This window comes from Chlamydotis macqueenii, chromosome 25 (assembly GCF_036417535.1).
Source record: "Chlamydotis macqueenii isolate bChlMac1 chromosome 25, bChlMac1.mat, whole genome shotgun sequence".
In the NCBI taxonomy this organism is placed as follows: domain Eukaryota; kingdom Metazoa; phylum Chordata; class Aves; order Otidiformes; family Otididae; genus Chlamydotis; species Chlamydotis macqueenii.
Genome location: NC_141580.1, coordinates 2,571,458 through 2,590,060, shown reverse-complemented (window position 1 = coordinate 2,590,060; position 18,603 = coordinate 2,571,458). Strand labels below are relative to the sequence as shown.

The window sequence follows — 18,603 nt, the reverse complement described above, 5'->3', positions numbered from 1 at the left end:
CTCTGGGACTCGTGGTAGCTGTTGGAGCCTGGGAAGGAGTTTAACACACGGAGAGCGCATCCACGGCTTCCACCAGACCAACTACTTCAATCTCCCAAGAAATAAAACCTAACAATGGTGGAATGTGCAAAATCTAGATTTTGGTTGGTGGTTCTCTAGTGGTTCCCCTTGATCTTTCCTCTGGAGCACAGCTTTTTTTTTTTTTTTGGAGATCTCTACAGCCGTCTTGGCCCGGGAGCTCTGTGCCTTTCCCTGACATGGTCAAGGCTGCTCATCAAACACTAATGGTCTCTGCTGCCTTCCTCTGCCACCCGTGACTATCTGACTGGGAGATTTTTCCATCTCCCAGGAGCGTGACTGTGATAAGCTAAATATCTCCAGTCCATCCCCAAAGTATGAACTGGCCACCAGCATGGATTTGCAATTTATATGTTAATTCCACCTGCCTCCAGGGACTGCGCTGACCTCCAGAAAGGGAGCTTTAATTGAAAAATATGCAAACCATGCTCCTGACTTTTCATCCAGAGAGGAAGTTCCCCCGGTCTGTGCAAACAGCTGAGAACAAGCAACCTTTCCAGAGAGGCACTGAGCCTCACTTATGTTAACGAACAGGGTCTTGCTAATTAGGCTTCAGCCTGTGCCACATAATAGAAGAAGCCAGGGTAATCACATCTGCTCCTAGCTGACAAAAAGAAGGTCTTTAATCACCATCCTCTGGGCTTTGACCCCCGTGCTAATGATCTGGCACCTGGTGGGATGCTGGAAAAGTTCAAAATTTTAAGAGGGACTCCAGCAAAGTAATTGTTGGGGCCTCCACACCTCTGAAAATGTCACAAGAGGAAATGAAAAACAGCCTCGAGTAAGTGGAGAAGACGGCATGGTGTCTAGCACTTCTGGGAGCTCCAGACTTTCTGCATTAAGGGAAAATGGAAAGGAGGATTTTTCCCAAGCGCCTGCAGATCCCCAGAGATGGGCTGAAACAGAGAGGTCCTGCTAAAGCTGCCAAAGCTCTCAGACAACAAAATTGTTGCAAAGATGTGCCTACTAGGGACTGGAAACCCCCGGAGAGATGTTCCCGCACAGCCTGGCTCTGCTTTCCTGCTGGAAAACGGGTGCTGGGATTTATTGGCCACCTCTGCCCCGTGCGGGGACATCTCCTGCCAGCAGCAGCGGGACCAGGCATGTTGGGCTGGAGGATTTACCTCTGCAACAGGAGTGAGGAAATGGGGGAGAAGGGAAAAGAAGCAACTTGCTGAAGGTCATTCAGCAAACCATGGACAGCAGGAGGACCCGGCGTCCTGGCTGCTGGCCTGTGCTTGTCCCCGAGCCCTTTGGATTTCCGTGCGCTCATGATAAGATGACAGGAAGGAAAACAAAGCTGGAAAAGCAATAAAGCCCTAATCCTCAGGATCCTTGCCTTCTTTCCCCAAAAGCCCGTTGCTTCTGCAAGGGCCCTGCGGCATCGCAGCAGGATGCCTTGTACCTACCGACTGCATTGCAGAGCACGCATGCAGGCAAATTAAATTGCTGTTGTGCTGGCATCTCTTCATCTTAAGCCTTTTGTTTATCTATCCTATTTCCAGAAGTTCATTCAGGTTTAGGAGCATCTCTTAATTTCAGCAAAAGGAAAAAAAAAAAATAAATAAAAAAGAGGTGAGGTTTCTCTGGTTTAGATTTCTTTCCTATCTACAAGTACAAAAAGCAGCTCTGCACAATGGAGAATGGTTTTCCTATAAGAAAAGGAACCGGTGCCCAGCACAGCCCGCTCCGAAACAAGGGAGGAAAATCATCCCAGCAATTGCACGGATGAACGGCAGAGCCATGTGTGTCCTCCACGGGAACAAACGCCCATCATTGCTGCTGTCCCACTGAGCTGAGAAGCCACCAGGAATGAGAGTGGGACAAAGTCCTGCTGAGGACTTAAGCCCTGTAAGAGGGAAAGGGCTGAAAGGAGCCTTTTCTGGCCCATTTGTATGTAAGATGTCTGCTCAGGGAAGGTCTTCAGTGACAACTGTGACGCAAAGAGGCTTCACCATCACCTTCAGACAGGTTTTGCCTGTGCCCTGTGCATGGGACACTCCAGTGAAGCTGCTGGAGGAGAAAGACATCATCATTTTACTGCCCATCCTGGTGCCTTCACTGAACTACACAGCACTCAGATCATCCCCTAAACTCTCGAAACCTCCCCAAATCCACTGGCAGACTTGCTGAGATGGCGGACAGCACCTAAATCTGCAGCAAGGTTATTATGCCAGCCCAGAGATGCACTCATCAGGCAAATAACTCCTGGGCACAGAGTGCGGTCCCCGAGCATCGCTGGCTGCCCTGTGCCACCACCGAGAAATCCCACGCTGGAGCAGAATTCCAGCTTTTCATGGGATTTCATCAAGGGTTACTAGCGGCTCTGTAATCACCACTGCAACAGGGCTTCGTGTTCTGCTTAACGACACGTCAGTGCTTCTGAAGGGAAGATATGTGTTTTACCGATGGTTTAAGGCTGCGATGGAATCACGCAGGCAGGGAGGGAAAGCCGGACAGTTTGGAAACCCACGCGAGGGCAGTCCCCAGTACCAACTGTCCCAGAACCCCATTTAATCCAGGCATGGGGCTCCACCACTGGGACCGAGTTTGTTCCAACAGGGATGCAGGAGATGCCATTTAACAGGAAAATCTGCTTTTTTGGTGCTTCACTCCATCTAGCGCCGACAGAGCAAAGCTTGAAGGGGACGCGGACGGTTTGGAAGTCCTTTTGGGAGCCTGCCCCTGGGGAAGCCACCTTGTCCCAGAGACCTTCATCCCTGCCACTGTGTCCCCCCTGCTCTCCGTGGGCAGGAACGACCCCACCCCTGGCTTCAGCCCAACCCCACCCGCCCCGCTGCGGACCGAGGCCGGGCAGTCCTGGCACCGCTCCCTGGAGCCTCCCCGCCCCGAGCCCGCCGCACCCCGGCGGGGCCGGAGCCGGGCCCACCGCTCCCCGCTCCCGCGCCGGCCCCGCTCGCCCCCACCGGACCCCGCGCCGCCGCGGACGCCGCGCGTAGACAGCGAGCGGCCTGGTCCGGCCCTGCGGCGCCCCCTGGCGGCCGCGCCGAGGAGTCGGCACTGCCCCCCCCCCCCACCTCCGCGGGGCTCCCCCGGGTCCTAGCGCCCCCTCTGCGTGCGCTCGCCTGCACTGCCCAGGCTCGTGCTCCTCGTGCAAACGTGCAGGCCACGTGCACACACCTCACGTGCACACGCACATGCACACGCACACGCCTGCACGCACACGCACGTGCTTTCGCACTCACATCTGCACACACACGTCCCTTCATACCCACGCCTGCACACACAAGCCGACCTGCACGCCCACGCGCGTGCACACACACAAACGCACGCGCACCCAAGCGTGCGCACCCGTGCGTCTCCACGAGCACTTTGTCACGCTCACGCCGGCGCGCCCGCACGCGGTGCGCACGCGGGCGCGCACACACGCACGCCCGTTGCACAAGCACGCGCACACGCTTGCACGGGCACACGCACACACACCCCCCCCACCGCTACGCGCGCAGCGCCCCGGGGAGGCGGGGCCACGCCTGAGGGGGCGGAGCCTCTGCGTGGGGCGCGGTTCTGCTCGGGGGCGTGGTCACCGCGCGGGGAGGGGCGGGGCTTCGCCGTGGGAGGGGCCAACGGGCGCCGCGCGCTGACTCCGTCTCCGGGCGCCGCCGCTTCCGAGTAAACACCGCGGGTGGGGGCTCCCTCCCCCCCCTTCCCCCCGCCATGGCCGGCCGCGGCGCCTTCCCGCTCAGCCCGCTGCCCCCCGCCGCCGCCCCGCCGCCCCCGGGGCCCGGCCCCGCCATCCTACGGGGCCCCAACCCGGCTCCCGCCGCCGCAGCCGCCGCCGCTCCAGGCTACCGCCCCATGGGCCCGGCCGCCGCGCAGTACCAGGTGAGGCGGCCCTGGGACGGGGGAGGGAGGGAGGGAGGGGGTGGGGGTGTGAGGGGATGGGGGGGGGTCGCGGAGGCCCCCTCAGGGCCCCGCCGCCCGGTCTGGAGCTTGCCCCGGGGGTGCAGGGTGCCGCGCCGGCCGTTGGGGCCTTCCCTGCGCCTCGGGGCCCGCGGCCTCCGGCGGCTCCCGAAGTCCCCCGGGGTAACCCTCACCCCGGAGCCCAGCCTCCAGCGGTACCCCCGGCCGAAATCCCCCGTCGTGCCCCTTTCCAGCCGCTCTTGGTGCTGCAGCCCTCCACGCGCTCCCTTCTTCCCGTCCTCTCGCTTTTCCCAAACCTCCGCTCAAAGTTCCGGCAGCGGCCCCGAGCGCGTCCCCTCCGCCGGCAGCAGCGGTGCCCGGTGCTCGCCGTCACCCTGCCCGGACCCCCGTTATCCGGCGGGACCCCCACCGGGGACCGGAGCAGAGGAAGCGGGGAGGGCCGTGCAGCCGGCTCCGCAGCCATTTCGGAGCTGGCTTGCCTTCGGCGAAGGTGGAGGTGACCGTGGGGCATCGCGGGTGGATGTCGTCGGGGAGAGGCTTGGGAGATGGTTATGTGGTGGAGGAGGAGAGCAAGGGCGGGCTGATATTGGGGAAAAGTTAAAGCTGGACAGGGAGCAGACCTCAAAAAGCAAAAGAAATCACTCTTTTTTTCCAGCCTGAACATCTCTTGTAAGAAGTATTTTCTGATGCACGCTCAAGTTTACGCCTCTCCCTCGTACCTGCAGCTTGTCAGCTCGCTCTTGGGCACATGGCGATAATTTTGGTTATTAGAGTGTGTAAAGCACAGTGGTCCAGGCTGGCTTGGAATGGAGGAGCCCAGTTGTGCAACACGTTCACGTTCACCGCTGATTGCCTCCTCCAGAGCTGCCGCCTTATTTGCATGTATTAAAATTTTGAGAAGTAAATCAAGCTGAGGGAATTTCCAGCTTGTAAGCTTCTTTAGTACAAGGTGAGGAAATAACTTGCCCCTGCACAAAGCCCAGCACTGAAAACTGAGATGGCGCAGCCAAGGCCAGTCTGAGCGTGAATCAACGGTAACTCGACTCGGCGGCATTTCGGGTTGAGCGAGCGCTCGATCGTTTGCCCTGACCTTCTGTGCAGCTGGTTGCAAAATCCAGCTGGGAAGCTGGAGCCTGACGGGAGCGGCCGGCAGCCGCTCGCCGCTGCGGGGTAAACAAGCTAACATATGCTTGCTGTCCCACTCTGTTGCTGGCCGTAAGGCTGTGATGGTAGCAGGTGTTGGGAGCGCACGGCCGGCGCAGGGTGATGTACACCGCGCGTACGTCGCCGCGTGAGCTGGCACCGGCAAGCCGGTGCAGGAGGCAGCTGGGTCGGCGGGGCCAGTCGAGCCCCGGGGCTGGTGGCAAATGCTGTGGCTCGCGTCTGGCCGCGAGCTGCGTCTGGCTGGCAGGGCTGCCTGCACGCAGGAGGGGAGAGTGGGTATGATCCGGAGGGTCTGCGCTTTGTCTGGTGATTCCCAGGCCGAGGAAAGCAGCCCCTCCCCTCCCAGTGGCCATCCCTGCCGTACCCAGAGCACCTCTCTGCTCTGTTATGCCCTGGCTTAACGAAGAACTTAGTTATTAGGACACTAGGAGACACAATGGCCCTTATCCACGCCAGCAAGTGCTTAGGAGCTCTTTAATCACTGGATTATTAAACATATGCTCGTCCTTTTGACATCCTTGCGTGCCTGCTGGTTATTTACTGGCAGCTCAAGCAGGGAACTCAAGAAGACGGCTCCCTTTGGGGACCAGTTTGGGGCTCTTTTGGGAGCTGATGTTTTCAGAGCAGCCAGGTGCTGGTGCCGTGCCTGGAGCAGGAAGGAGAGGGTTTTTTCCAGGAGGAAGATGATCAGCTGAACCCCATCTGGCTGCTTGGTGGTGAGTCTGCCTGCAAAGTCCTGGTCCAGTCCCTGTCCCAGTGGCAGTGTGGCCGAATTCCAGCCCCCAGCATCCAGGTTGTACCAGCTGGTGTAAATTCAGCAAAAAGGAGCATTTCTTTTGTTTATTCAGGTGCTAGTTTCAGGCTTAGGAGAGGTTTTTTTCTGAGTTATCAGATCGACGCTGTGGCAGGGAGCGGGCTTGGCTTTGTGTGGTGGAGACGGGACCGTGCCAAGCAGCGTTCTGGCTTCAAAGTTACCCCGTGCTGATGCTTTGCTGCTGCTGCGGAGAGGTCGTGTTCGTTAGGTGCCTCATTAAAAGGGTTTCATTGGCGCTTGCTGGCGAGAGCAAGCCTAGTTCTGCGGGATGGGAGCACCGCTGCTGCAGTCCAAGCGATTTCTAATGCTGAAAGCGGCTGCAGCTCGGTGATCCTGACCCTGGGCAGGCAGCAGCGCGAAGGAGAGCAAAGTCATGATGCTTCATGGAGAAACCTGTGCAGGCAGCTGGGACGGAGGAGCTGAGTAAGTGCAGGTCGCTGGTGGTCCAGACCTGTCGGAGAGGGTGTAGTGCAGCATGAAAGGGATCCACGTGATCCTCTTGGGAGCGGAGGAAAACGGTGTTCCTGCTCTTCGGGGGACTGGGGTTGGCTCAAAGGGGACACGGGGGGAACGGCCAGGGCTGGAGCTGCACAGAAAGCTGTGATGCTGCTTGGGCTGGATGACCCCACCCTTCCCAAGGGAGACGGTTTCCGAGGCAAGTTTCATCACAGCCTGAGCCTCGAGTTAATTGAAGCAATGATACAAAGCAGATGAACACTGTCCTCTTGGAGCAAGAGGGAGGAAAGCAACAACAGACACCGCGGCACCCTTTGTTTCTTCTGAGGAAATGTGTTGGTGAAGTTCTGCCTGGTGGAAAACATTTCTAGACCTTGCTGTTCATGGCCCTCACTGTTGTCTTCCACAGGACCTTCCCGGGAGCTCTCGGAGCCGTTCCCTGGGCGGTTTAGCACTGCAGCAGCACCAAAGGCAGTGTTTTATGCCAGGCCCCTATCTCCGCTCTTCCAACGCTGTTAGAAGCTGCCGGCGTTTCAACCCTTGTTCCTGCCTGCGTTAACACCCTTGCTATGATTCGAATTACCGCGGCCTTTCCTTTCTCTGACCTGTGTCAGATGTCTGTGGCATCAGATGTGAGGCTGCAGGCGAGCGGGTTTGTCTGGACCCAGGTATCTCCAATGATGCTTGAAAAATAGGCAGCGCGTGCCCTAAATCTGCTCGGTGTCTATTGCTTTGCCCGTCTCCCTTTAATTTACCACTTCCTCCTCTAGGGTTTGTAGCTGAGAAGCGGTTTGACTCCTGGAGCTCCTCCTGTATCAAAATACAGCAGGTCTTCCAAGCTTGAGGAGCTGTGTCGGGACAGTTTGGGGGTTTGCGGGGAGCCAGGCACTACTCAAGAGCTTGCAGCACGCAACAGCATCTCAGTAACAGCACCGCCTCCCGGATGGAGATCTCCGCCAGCACTAAGCCAGGCTCCTCCTGGCACCCTCCCAAGAGGGATTTGCTTACAGATAAGAACGAACAAAGAGGGGGAAAGCGCTGTTTTGGGGTGTGCTGCGAATGACTCAACTGGTCCTCATCAGCGCAAAGCCCCGGTTTGAGCGGTGGCTTTAGGCGGCCGAGCTCTCCTTGCCACCAGCCTGGCACAGAACTCCAATCCCATTTGAACAGGGTTTGTGCCTGTCCTAACGGGAAACGCCGCTGTCCAGGCACGCGGGGAGGAACTTGCAGGAAGAGCCGTTGTCGCCTGGCGACGGTCCAGGGCTCTGTTCCCAAAGCCCCGGGCGAGGACACATGTGGGCTCTCTCTGCCTGACTGTTAGTGTGTACAAAGTTGGATCATGCCTTTCTGAATGGAGCAAAACGGGATGTGTGTCGGGAAGAGCCTTTCCCTCCTCGTTAGGAGCTGCAGGAAAAGAGCTGTGGTCTTGGAAGGAAGATGAAGAGGCTCTCTAGCTGTGTCTGAATCGCTGCTTTTCTTCCAGCTTGCTCTCCAGCCCAGCATCTTCTCGCAGATCCATCCTGCGATTTATTGCTCTCTTCGTTTCTCCTTTCAGCCTCTGATTTCTGGCCTGCCCTTCCTCAAGAAGGGGCCTTTGTCACGCGAGGAGGCTCCCGTCATGCCAACGAACGTCCATTGGGAAGCCTTGAAGCATTCCAGCCAAGGATCCGACTGAAGCCGACTCTCAACAGAGCTCCCCAAGTGCTAGCAGCCTGTGCATTGACCTGGGATGAACCGCTAAACAGCAGCCAGCCCCGTTCGTTCCTTCGCCTTTGGCAGGGAACAGAAACAAGCTGTTTTCTGTCCCATTTCCAAACGGCTCTGCTCGCTCTCCATGGGGAAGGCTGGACGTGGTCCAGCTCGTCCCTCGGAGCTGAGCTTGCGAGGTTTGCCCTTTGTCTGCCCCATTGACAGGGGCGGTGGGGCTGGGAGGGGATGGGGCAGCAGCGCTGCCCCGGGTGAAGGAGGGACGGAGGGTTCTGTTAGCCAGGAAGGAGCTCAGGAAGGGCTCCTTGCTTTGAGCCAGTCTAATAAAATTTCCTGAATTTAAGCCCTCTTGCATCCTGCTAACTTCCAGGGCTTCTGAAGGGGGCTGGAGGCTGCCTTTGCCTCGCTGAGGCTGTAACGCTGCTCCCCCAGACAGGGATGCAGTCGGTGGTTGAGCAGAAGGCAGAGGCTGGCCATGCTTTGCTGAGAGGCTTCTCCATTAGCCGTTTGCAAATTTTGAGGGTAAACTGAAGGGGAAGAAAAAAAAAAATCTGCGTGGAGGATTCTGCCTTCCCTTTTTTGCTTGTCCAAATGACCGAGTGCGGGTCCCTGGTGGCTGGAACTCGCTCTCCCAGCAGCTTAGCTGTGGCTGATGGTTCTCAGATGTTTGTGGAGATGCCATTAAAGTCTTGGGACAGATGAGTTCATCCTTGCGCTGAACCTCTCCCTGCCAACAGAATTGTCTCCTCTTCTTGCAACGGAGCAGTCTCTCGCCCTCTGACAAGGAGGTGGACGCACAGGAGACCTTGCGCAAGGTTCTACCACTCGTGAGCAGACAAAGACTCTCTGAACTGACTTCAGCCAGCCTCCAGATCTCTCATTTCAGGGACATGTGATCAGAAATGTGACCCGTGGAGTGGCAGAGGGAGGTAGGAGAGATATCAGGGCGTGGTGGTGGTGAGAGCCGCCCTGGCCAGAGGATGCGAGCTGGTTGTCACCATGTCACCTTTTAGTCCAAGCAGGCTGTTGACAACATTCCACTGTCTGCACGCTTTGGGTAGCGGTTGCGTTGCTGTATGCTGTCATGTAGGGAACCTGCCTGACCTCAGAGCAGTTTCCCCGTGGCGCTGACCACCACCTCCTGCGTGGGCTTGAGAAACACCCGGAGGCAAGGGTTTCCTCAGAAGCTGTCTGTCTTCTCTGTGCTCCTGGTGGCTCTAGGGAGCTGCAGGTGACTGCGTGCAGCCTTGGCGGGACGCAGCTTTTCCTGGGGTTCTCAAATTTCTGATGAAAAGTTTCACAGCCTCTTCTCATGGCTTATCTGTTCTCCAGAAGCCCGTGCAGGTGGGTCAGCATGGTCCTCCTGTAGCCACGCTGCACTGGCAAACATTATTTACCCACTGCCTGTGTTTTTTAATCTTGCAGAGGGTGTGCTGCCTCTTCTCCTGACCCTGCCGTGAAGGATTTCTTATTAAATCCGGAGAAACTGGTTTCTTGCCTTGAGATTTTTGGCAAAAGAGGAGGTGCCGTTGGCCGCAGTCGGCTCTTGGCGATGCCGACGCGGTCCTGCTTGTCACGCGGAGTTGCGCAAATGTGACTGATCAAAAGGAGAGAAACATCTGGGGGTTGTTAGGAGGAGGAAACGGGCTCTCGCCTCGTAGCGAGGGCAGGTTAGCGAGCTCAGGCTCTGGAGCTGCTGCTTCAAAGGAAGGCTGAGCAGAAGTGGAGACAGCGTTTGGCTGCGTAACAGGCTCTGTCCGCACTTTGTGTGTGCATTTTTGAACTTCCACGTGCAGCACTCATCCTGTGGCCTGCTGCTGCTTGCCTTCCCAGCTGCAATACGCTTCTCCATGCAGCAGTTGGTGTATTTTTGGGATCTTCTCCTTGCAGAGACGCTCGTGGCCTTGGGCTCCGGAGCGGGAGCAACTTGAGCTCTTGGCGTTGCATTTACCAGCTTTTTGGGGAGAAGGTGAGTGGGTTTTGGCTCCAGCTGCCATTAAACCAGTCCCCCGCCCTGCTGCAGCTCTGAGCCCACCCGTAAAAGCTGCAGAGGACAAGCAGGCTGCAGCGGTGGTGGTCCGCCCCCCGAAGTCAATGCCTGTATGCAGACAAGGTTGTCAGCCCACAACGTCACCTTGCCAGGTTCCCATGGGATAACAAGGCAGCTTCGTTAGCTCTCTTCCGCAACACAGCCGTGTGTCCCGGCTCCATTTTTGGGGTGGTGGGAGGGGAGCTGTGGGGGTTGTCCTGGCATGTCGTGGAGCCTGCGGCGGGGGAGAAATGTTGCTCTGCTGGCTTGGTGGCTCTCCCCGCCTCGCATCTTGGCAGCGCGGAGCTCGAGGATCAAAGGAGCCCAAGAGGCCGTTGGCTCAGACCGCCGGTGAAGCAGGCTGGAGCATGTAGGGGCGGCCAGCGGTTCGTGGGGCACTGTGACTGATTGTTGAGGGTCCCGGGGCCATGCGTGGGGTGTAGACCCCTTGCAGGAGTGGTTAGGTATTTGTTGTGGCTTGTAAACGCCCTTTTTGGGTCCCTGGAGGGGGAAGGATGGGAGGTGGGTGAGCTCTTGCCTCCATCCCCTTTGCCCGGGAGCTGTGCTGACTGCCCGTATGCTGGCCTCGTGACTGGTGCCGTCAGGAAGTGGGATTGCCGTGCTCCCCTCCCAGGCGTTGCAACCGCTATTTTCTGGAGAGGAACCCACGGCACAACCCACACCGCAGCTCCTGATGGCCCCAGGTGAAGGCTTTGGGGGCAGCGACCCTCGTGACGGCGCCTCTTGATGCTCTGGGGCCAATGTCTGCTGCGGCGTGACTGTGCTCGGCGCCGCGCGTGGCTTTGGCCGTGTGCCGGCTGGCAAGCTGGGCTCTTCCTGCGGTTGGTGGCTTCTGTTCATCCCGGTTCTGCTTTTCCATCACTGCCTGCAGCGAGGAAGGCTGCAGTTCCTGATGTCCTTCCCTCCTCCCTGCCCTGTCCCTCACCTGCACCTTGGAGCAGGGTACAGCCTCAGGAATTTCTCCTGAGGAAGAAGCAAGAGGGCGGATGGCATCTGCTGGTCCCCAGCGAAGGTCAAGCCCCCTCGCAGGGCTGTGTTTAACGCACACTCTTCTCTCTTCTTTTCCCCCTAGCGCCCTGGGATGCCGCCCGGCAGCCGGATGCCCATGGCAGGGCTGCAGGTGGGACCGCCGGGAGCACCCCCGTATGGAGCAGCCTCCCCGATGAGACCCGGCCTGCCGCAGTCCATGATGGACCCCTTCAGGAAGCGCCTGCTGACCCCCCAGGCACAGCCACCACTGGCCACGCAGAGGAGAGGGTAAGGGGCCAGCGCCCTCTCGCTCCGGGATGGACACCCGCAGCAGGCCGGAGGGGTTTGGTTTGACCCACTGGGTCCCAGTTGTGCTATGCTGCGGAAGCCCACAGCTCCCTGCCCCGCTGCAGAGGGGCGAGCTCCCCGCGGCAGGGTGGGAGCCAGCACGGCTCGCCTGCAGACTTCCCATGGGAAACCTGCCAGAGCTCGGGGCTGGGATGGGGATGGAGATCACGCAGCTTGCAGCTTCCCTTCACTCCGATCTCCATGCCGGTAACCAAAAAGCCTCGCTGCATGTGTCTGTACTCGCCAGGGGCCTCAGCACCGGTTCCTCCGGGTCTTTCCTCTCCTCACAGAGGTTCATGCTGGCTTTGGTTGGCACAGATGTGGGTAGAAACGGGGGACGGGGGTGGCAGGTTGTAGAGACGCTCCCCAGAGCTGCCGTCTTGGTGGGACTGTTTGTTGGAGCTGGTCTCGGCGAGCCACAGAGTTCTGCCACCAGCTCCTCGCTTGTTTACGGTGCTGCTGATCCCTCTGTTCAGCTTCTGTTTTCCACAAGGGCTTCGTGATGACTGGAGGCTGCATCTCAGGGCAGGATCCCTTGGGCCTAATGGATACTCAGGTCCTGTTCCCTGCCCTGGATGCGTGGTGGGGCAGGCAGCCGACAGCTTGGTTGGCTCCGTGATCACTCTGCAGGGAGTCGCAGGCTTTGCACAGCAGCTGCGTGTCCCTTCTGTGCTCCGGAGCAAGCTGGGGATTAAGGACAAGGGGCAGCTTGCCACCGAGCACGGATAGCAGCAGCCAGATAAGGCTGCAGCTCCGTTCCCGGGGCCTGGCTGCGTGGGATCACCGTGCATCCTTCCTCCCGGCAGGCTGCAGATCAAGGGATCAGGACCTGCCAGCTGCTCATGGGGTGGCCAGACCCTGCAGGGCAGGGAGCATTTAATGTGGCAAGAGAAGCTCAAAGAAGTGCTCTGACCCCCCCTTAGCTAGGGCTGCCCTCCCAAGGTGTCCTGCACGAGGGGTGGCCAGCGTACCTTGGACACCTCGTGATGGCAGCGTGAATGCCCACATTTGCTGCCCTGCTGCTTCACGTGCTGCCAGAGGAAAGGGACTTCCCTTGGCCTGCTGGACTCTGCCCCATCTCTTACTCACATGTGCAGCAGAGCGGGAGAACGTTTCCTCCTGTATCCAAGCTCTGAGCGTGGCTTTAATGGGGCACTGGGGTGGGTTCGGGCTGACAGAGCGCCAGGAGCTTGCAGTGTGCAGGGGAGGAGAGTCCAGAGCCCTGACATGGTGCTGCAAGCTTGGGGAGACCGAAAATGGCCCTGAGCAAGGCTGCAGCTGTGGCTTTCGAGGCCACTCTGCTTCCTCTAGCTGCGACGATTTCGGCCCCATGGCAGCAAGGTCGGTTTGTTTTAAGCCAGTTTTAAGTGAGTTCCTGGAACTGGGCTTTGGTTTGTACCACGGGGAGGATGTGATGGCTGTTTCCAGAGGGGAGACTCAGGAACACTGTCCTGCAGATGACAGGAGCACGCCTGCAGCTGCAGCTTTGCCTTGTACCACCTCCGTGCTCCTGCCCTGCCCTACAGCATCTTCAGCAAGGGGCAGCAGCGAAGCAAACTGAATCCAGGGACTGGATTTCCTTCCCTGGTGATAGCCTCCAGGCGTCCAACACCTTACCCCTGGGGCCATCGTGGCTTGCCCACGGGGGTGTAGTCTTCTGCTCGTGTGCTTTCCAACATTGATCCAAGGTCTTGTGCTCTAGATGTTCTTACAGCACCACAGCACCTGGCCCAGACTGAGCCATTTGCGTGGCACGCAGCTGGCACTGCTGCTGTGACTTCCCTCTCTGTGGCCTGGATAGGGACAAAACAGCCACCAGGCTCCCAGTGTACAAGCAGAGCTTGACATTGTCCCTTGAGACCTGCTGCTGGCTGAGCGTGGGACACGCAGCAGGTTCCAATTGCCGTGAAATTTGTTTTTTAATTTTTTTTTTTTTTCCCTTCTCTGTGCTTTTCACAGGGTGAAAAGGAGAAAGATGGCTGACAAGGTCCTGCCACAGAGGGTGAGTGCTGCCTCAGTGCGCGAGGAAGGAGCTGAGCTGCTGGAGGAAGCTGCCTTCCCAGGGCAGCCGGGGTGGTGAGGTCCTCACGAGGAAGAGGAGGAGGAGGATCTTGCTGAGCCCCCTCCTGCCCGCCATGCGTTCCTGCTCTGTCCCAAACCGACCTGGAAGATTTATCTCTTTCTCTGGGGTAGCAGGAGAGGTTTGGGGTGTGTGCAAATTAGATGAGCAGGACTTTGAGCAAGCAAGGAGCAGCAGTGGCTTGGGGTGGAGACCCCAGGAGGACCCCAAGCCTCTCCTGGGGGTCCTTTCTGACAATCCAGAGTTACATTACCTGCCTGGGACACCGGGCAGGCTGCTGTGCACAGCAACAAGCTCCAAAGTGGGGTCTGCAGTACAACTCTGTGATTTGGGGAGAGCTTTGCAGGGCTGTAGTCTATGTTTGAAATGAGAAATTGGTGCTGTTGTGCCAGAGTTGTCACTTGGTGACTCCTTGGAGTGTCAGACCAGCACCAGTAGTGTTGCTGGGGCTGGTGTGTGGGGGGGCAGCCCCGTCCCAGCACACGAGGGACTGACCGTTTCTGTTTGACAGATCCGGGAACTGGTCCCAGAATCCCAGGCCTACATGGACCTCCTCGCTTTTGAGCGCAAGCTGGACCAAACCATCGCTCGCAAGAGGATGGAGATTCAGGAGGCCATTAAGAAACCGCTGACGGTGCGTGACAGCCCTGGCTGGCCAGGAGGGCGAGCGGCTGGATGGGGGGCTATCAGGTGGGTGCTGGCTGCTACCTCTCACTCCAAGCGTCCCCCTCTCTGTTTCCTATTCCACAGCAAAAGCGGAAGCTGAGGATTTACATCTCCAACACTTTTACCCCAGCCAAAGAAGAAGGGGAGGGTGGTGAGCGTGTGGCCTCCTGGGAGCTGCGCGTGGAGGGCAAACTGCTGGAGGACGTAAGGATACGAGCAGGGATGAACTGATTGTGGGAGGAGAACTGGTGTTCTGTGCTGGGAGCTTGGCCCTCTGGGTGCTGGAGGCGGTGTTTGGGCTGGGGCCCTCTGTGGCTGGCGGTGTCAGGTCAGGCCTCTCCCGCTCCGCTTTGCAGCCAAGCAAGCAGAAAAGGAAGTTCTCCTCCTTTTTCAAGAGCCTCGTCATCGAGCTGGACAAAGAGCTGTACGGGCCAGACAACCATCTGGTGGAGGTGAGCTGGGGGGAGGCTCTCGGCCACGCTGCGGCGCTGGCTCCGCACCCCAGGCAGGGTGGGGAGAGCCGTTACGCCAACGGGCGGAGGGGAGGTGGTTCTACTGCTTACCCTGCAGCCACTCAGCTCCCAGTCCAGTGCGTGTCCCACAGCAAGAAGGGGTTGAGCAAGGTGCTTTTGGATGCCAGGGAGCGGTGCCGAGCCCTCCCCAGGGACTGTGCTTTCAAGGCTCAAGTTTACGGCTCTCTTTTCTTTCCTGACGCTGGCTGGTGGCCGGTGTGACGGCTCCTGGCAGCGACTGCTGCCTGCTCTTAACTCCCTCGTGCCTGCAAGTACGTGGAGCCGAGACGTGTGGGGCTGCACGAGGAGGTGGATCTGAGGGGTGGCTTGGGCAGCCCACAGGTCCTGCAGATTTGCAGAAGTGAGGCCCAGCACGGATGGTGGTGCTGCAGAAAGGCCTGTTTGTACATCCCAGTGCCAGGTGGGAAGAAGGGTCTGCCCTGTTGCCTTCCAACCTGCTACCTGGCTGGAAGGTCCTTGGGGAGGTTAGGCATTGCCTGGGAATGGGATGCTCCTGCCTGGAGCAGCTTTCCCGGCACCCAGCTCGTGCTTTTCCCCCCCCCAGCAAATGCTTATTTCTGTAAGGTGGGGATGAATCCCCTTCCCATGCGGGGTGGTTTGTGAGAGCAGCTCTGATGCGCATCCCCTGTGGTGGCTGAGGCCGGATTGGTCCTGCATTGACTCCAGGAGCTGTTTGAGCCCTTGACATCCAGTGCTCAGGGCTGTAACTCATCCAAACTCCCACCCGCCTCCGGGCCGGGGCGCATCAGGCTGTGCTCATTGGACCTAGTGGGCTCTGGGCTGAAGCCCGTTGGGGTCAGGGTCCCAGGGGTGGGATCCAGGCTGTCTGCCTCTGCTAGACCGCTGCACAGAGCCCAAGCACCGGCTTTCTCTGCTCCTGGCTGCAGACACAAAGCCTGTTAGCGGGTGACTCGTCATGGTCCTGGAGTTGACTGGTGTCCCCTTGGTCTCTTGTAGTGGCACCGGCTGCCCACAACCCAGGAGACCGACGGCTTCCAAGTGAAGCGTCCCGGTGATGTCAATGTGAAATGCACTCTGCTGCTCATGCTGGATCACCAGGTAGGGGCTCCGGGGCTGCACGGGTGTTGGCCGTGCCCTGCTGCCCTTCCTCCAGCATGGCTCATCTGCCCGGGGGGGTCTGGCAGGGGCAGACTGGCCTGGGCTGGGGCAGAGCCTCGATAGGAGCTCTTTGCAGGGGGGTGGGGATGGAAAGGAGCACAGAGGGCTCCAGAAACAGACCTTGCAGCCTGGGGTGTGCCGGGTATAACGCTTGGGCCATGTGGGGTAGCCAGACCCCCTTCATCCTGCCTGTCCCCGCAGCCACCACAGTACAAACTGGACCCTCGCCTGGCTCGCCTGCTCGGGGTGCACACCCAGACCCGTGCCAGCATCATGCAGGCGCTCTGGCTCTACATCAAGCACAACAAGCTGCAGGACAGTCACGAGAAGGAGTACATCAACTGCAACCGCTACTTCCGCCAGGTCAGCCCTCGCCCTGCGGCAGCAGCACAGTTTGCTGGGAGGAGCACCCTTCCCACCCCCAGTAAGGCCAGGAAAAGCATATTTTCTGGCTCAAAACAGGCATTCCAAACTGCCCAGGCTCAATTGATGCCCCTTCCCAGGCTCTGGCTCGCATGCATCAGCTTGCCATACACAAGCCAGGGCTGGGCAAGTCCCCTCCTCCTGCCTGGCCCTTTTGCATGGTGGGTGGAAGGAGCCCCTGCCACGGACAGCAAACATTCTGCTTTGCCCCTCCAGATCTTTAACTGCATCCGCATGCGCTTCTCGGAGATCCCCATGAAGCTGGCGGGGCTCCTGCAGCACCCAGATCCCATCATCATCAACCACACCATCAGGTAAGGGGCAGAGGGTATGCTGGGCAGCGTTCCCCGGGGCTGGTGGGACAGGACTTGCAGGGGCTGCGAGGTCTCCAGCCGAAGTCACTTAGGAGGGGAAGGATCAGCCAAACAAATCTGGGATCTTTTTGGAGGAGTCAGTGGGGTGCTCGTGTTGCTGTTGGGGGAGTCGATCCGCTCCTGCAGCAGGGTGGAGGCTGAGGACACCGTTTCCTCCCAGCGTGGACCCCAATGACCAGAAGAAGACAGCCTGCTATGACATTGATGTGGAGGTGGATGATCCCCTGAAAGCTCAGATGAGCAACTTCCTGGCTTCCACCACCAACCAGCAGGAGATCGCCTCCCTGGATGCCAAGGTGCGGGGACCCAGTGGGGGCTCAGCCAGGGGGTAGCACCTCAGGGCTGCACCTCAGAGCTGGGGGGAGCTTGGTGTCCTGTTCCATGGGGGGACACCTGCATCTCACCCCGTGTCATCTCCCTAGATTCACGAGACCATCGAATCCATCAACCAGCTGAAGACGCAGCGCGATTTCATGCTGAGCTTCAGCAACAACCCGCAGGATTTCATACAGGAATGGATCAAATCCCAGAGGAGGGACCTGAAGGTAAAACCCCGGGGCTGGGCAGAGTGAGGGGCTGGGGAGGGGTGGGTCCAGCCCTGGCGCTCACCCCCTGTCCCCCCCAACCCTGTGCTTTGCTCAGATTATAACGGACGTGATCGGGAACCCCGAGGAGGAGCGGCGAGCCGAGTTCTACCAGCAGCCCTGGGCGCAGGAGGCTGTGGGCAGACACATCTTCGCCAAGGTGGGCTCCGCGCCGTGCCGGCGGGGTGCTGCAGCGGGTTGGGATGGCAGCAAGGGGGTCCCTGGGGCAGCCCTCTCCTTACCCGACCGTCCTCATCTCCTCTAGGTCCAGCAGCGCCGGCAGGAACTGGAACAAGTGCTCGGGATCCGCCTCACCTAAGGGGCCGGCGGGGGCTCGGGAGCTCCTTCTCCTCTCCCTGCTGCCTGAGCCTGACGGTACTTTTACTGGAATCAAATACAGCACTTGCACAAACCCTATGTGCCTGGAGGGATTCGGAGCCGCTAGCCCCCCCGGGCTCCCCTCGGCCGGGAAGCTCTAGCCCCAGGCACAGCGCAGCGGAGGGTCCCCCCGATTTCTCCCCAAGTCCCGCTGCAGCCCTTCTGCGTTACCGCATCCTGCTTTTGCATCGTGCCGTTCGCCTCTTCCCCGTAGCCCTCCTGCTCCCCTCCTCCGGCCACAAGCCCTCCTGGAGGGAAAAGTTGCCCGGCAGGTGCAGCCCTGCCCCTCTTCAACCAAAGGTTTTGTCATTCCAAACACCAGCCCGCCCTCCCTGCTGGTGCCCAACGTTTTGCACTATTTTTGTGAACAGGTTTTATAAAAAAAAAAAAAAAGGAAGCATTTTTGTACAGTGGGTTTGTATTTGATTAATATATTGAGTTCCTCTTACTGCACTCATTGCCTCTATGCAGCAGTTCGTGGTGTTCTCAGAGGCCTGCCTCGGCCCAAACTGTTCTTTTTATACGTAACTAAGTTTTTTAGCATTAAGTTTTTGACAATCAGTTGATGACTCTACCCCCTCCCTGCTATTTTTCGTAATTAGCGATGATACGAGGTCTCAAAGGGGCAGAGGGAGTAGAGCTCTGCCCCCCAGGAGCCTGCGGGCAGCGGGATCAGTGGGGCTCTGAGCGCAACGCGCCAGTCAGGGGAGCACCAAGAGAACTGGAGATACTGGGGAGCGAGGGGGACCACAGTGCTGGGCTTGAGGGGACAGTGCCACCGCCCGCTGAAGTGCCTTAACCCCGCTGGCCCCCTGCCCGCACGCAGCTCTGCCTGCTCGGGGCGCTCGCAGGCAGAGGGGAGGAGGGGTTTACATTTTCCCAGGGTGTTCGGCTCAGGGGTGCCTGCTCTGCCTCTTGTGTAACCGTTTTTTTGTCTATTTTGGATATTTTCTAATAAAACCAGTTAGCAGCAGCTCT

At 58.8% G+C, this 18,603-nt stretch overlaps 1 protein-coding gene across 1 annotated transcript; it reads left to right on the top strand.

Moving 5' to 3' along the window:
• The first annotated feature begins 3,736 nt into the window (after positions 1 to 3,736).
• On the top strand, positions 3,737 to 18,598 carry SMARCD2 (SWI/SNF related BAF chromatin remodeling complex subunit D2). The gene is made up of 13 exons (XM_086766597.1): positions 3,737 to 3,921; positions 11,224 to 11,408; positions 13,428 to 13,470; positions 14,060 to 14,182; positions 14,299 to 14,418; positions 14,571 to 14,666; positions 15,705 to 15,806; positions 16,068 to 16,229; positions 16,506 to 16,603; positions 16,824 to 16,959; positions 17,086 to 17,208; positions 17,306 to 17,407; positions 17,513 to 18,598. The coding sequence occupies exons 1-13, from the start codon at positions 3,754 to 3,756 to the stop codon at positions 17,564 to 17,566; spliced, it is 1,512 nt and encodes a 503-aa protein (XP_086622723.1). The 5' UTR covers positions 3,737 to 3,753; the 3' UTR covers positions 17,567 to 18,598.
• The last annotated feature ends 5 nt before the right edge of the window (positions 18,599 to 18,603 follow it).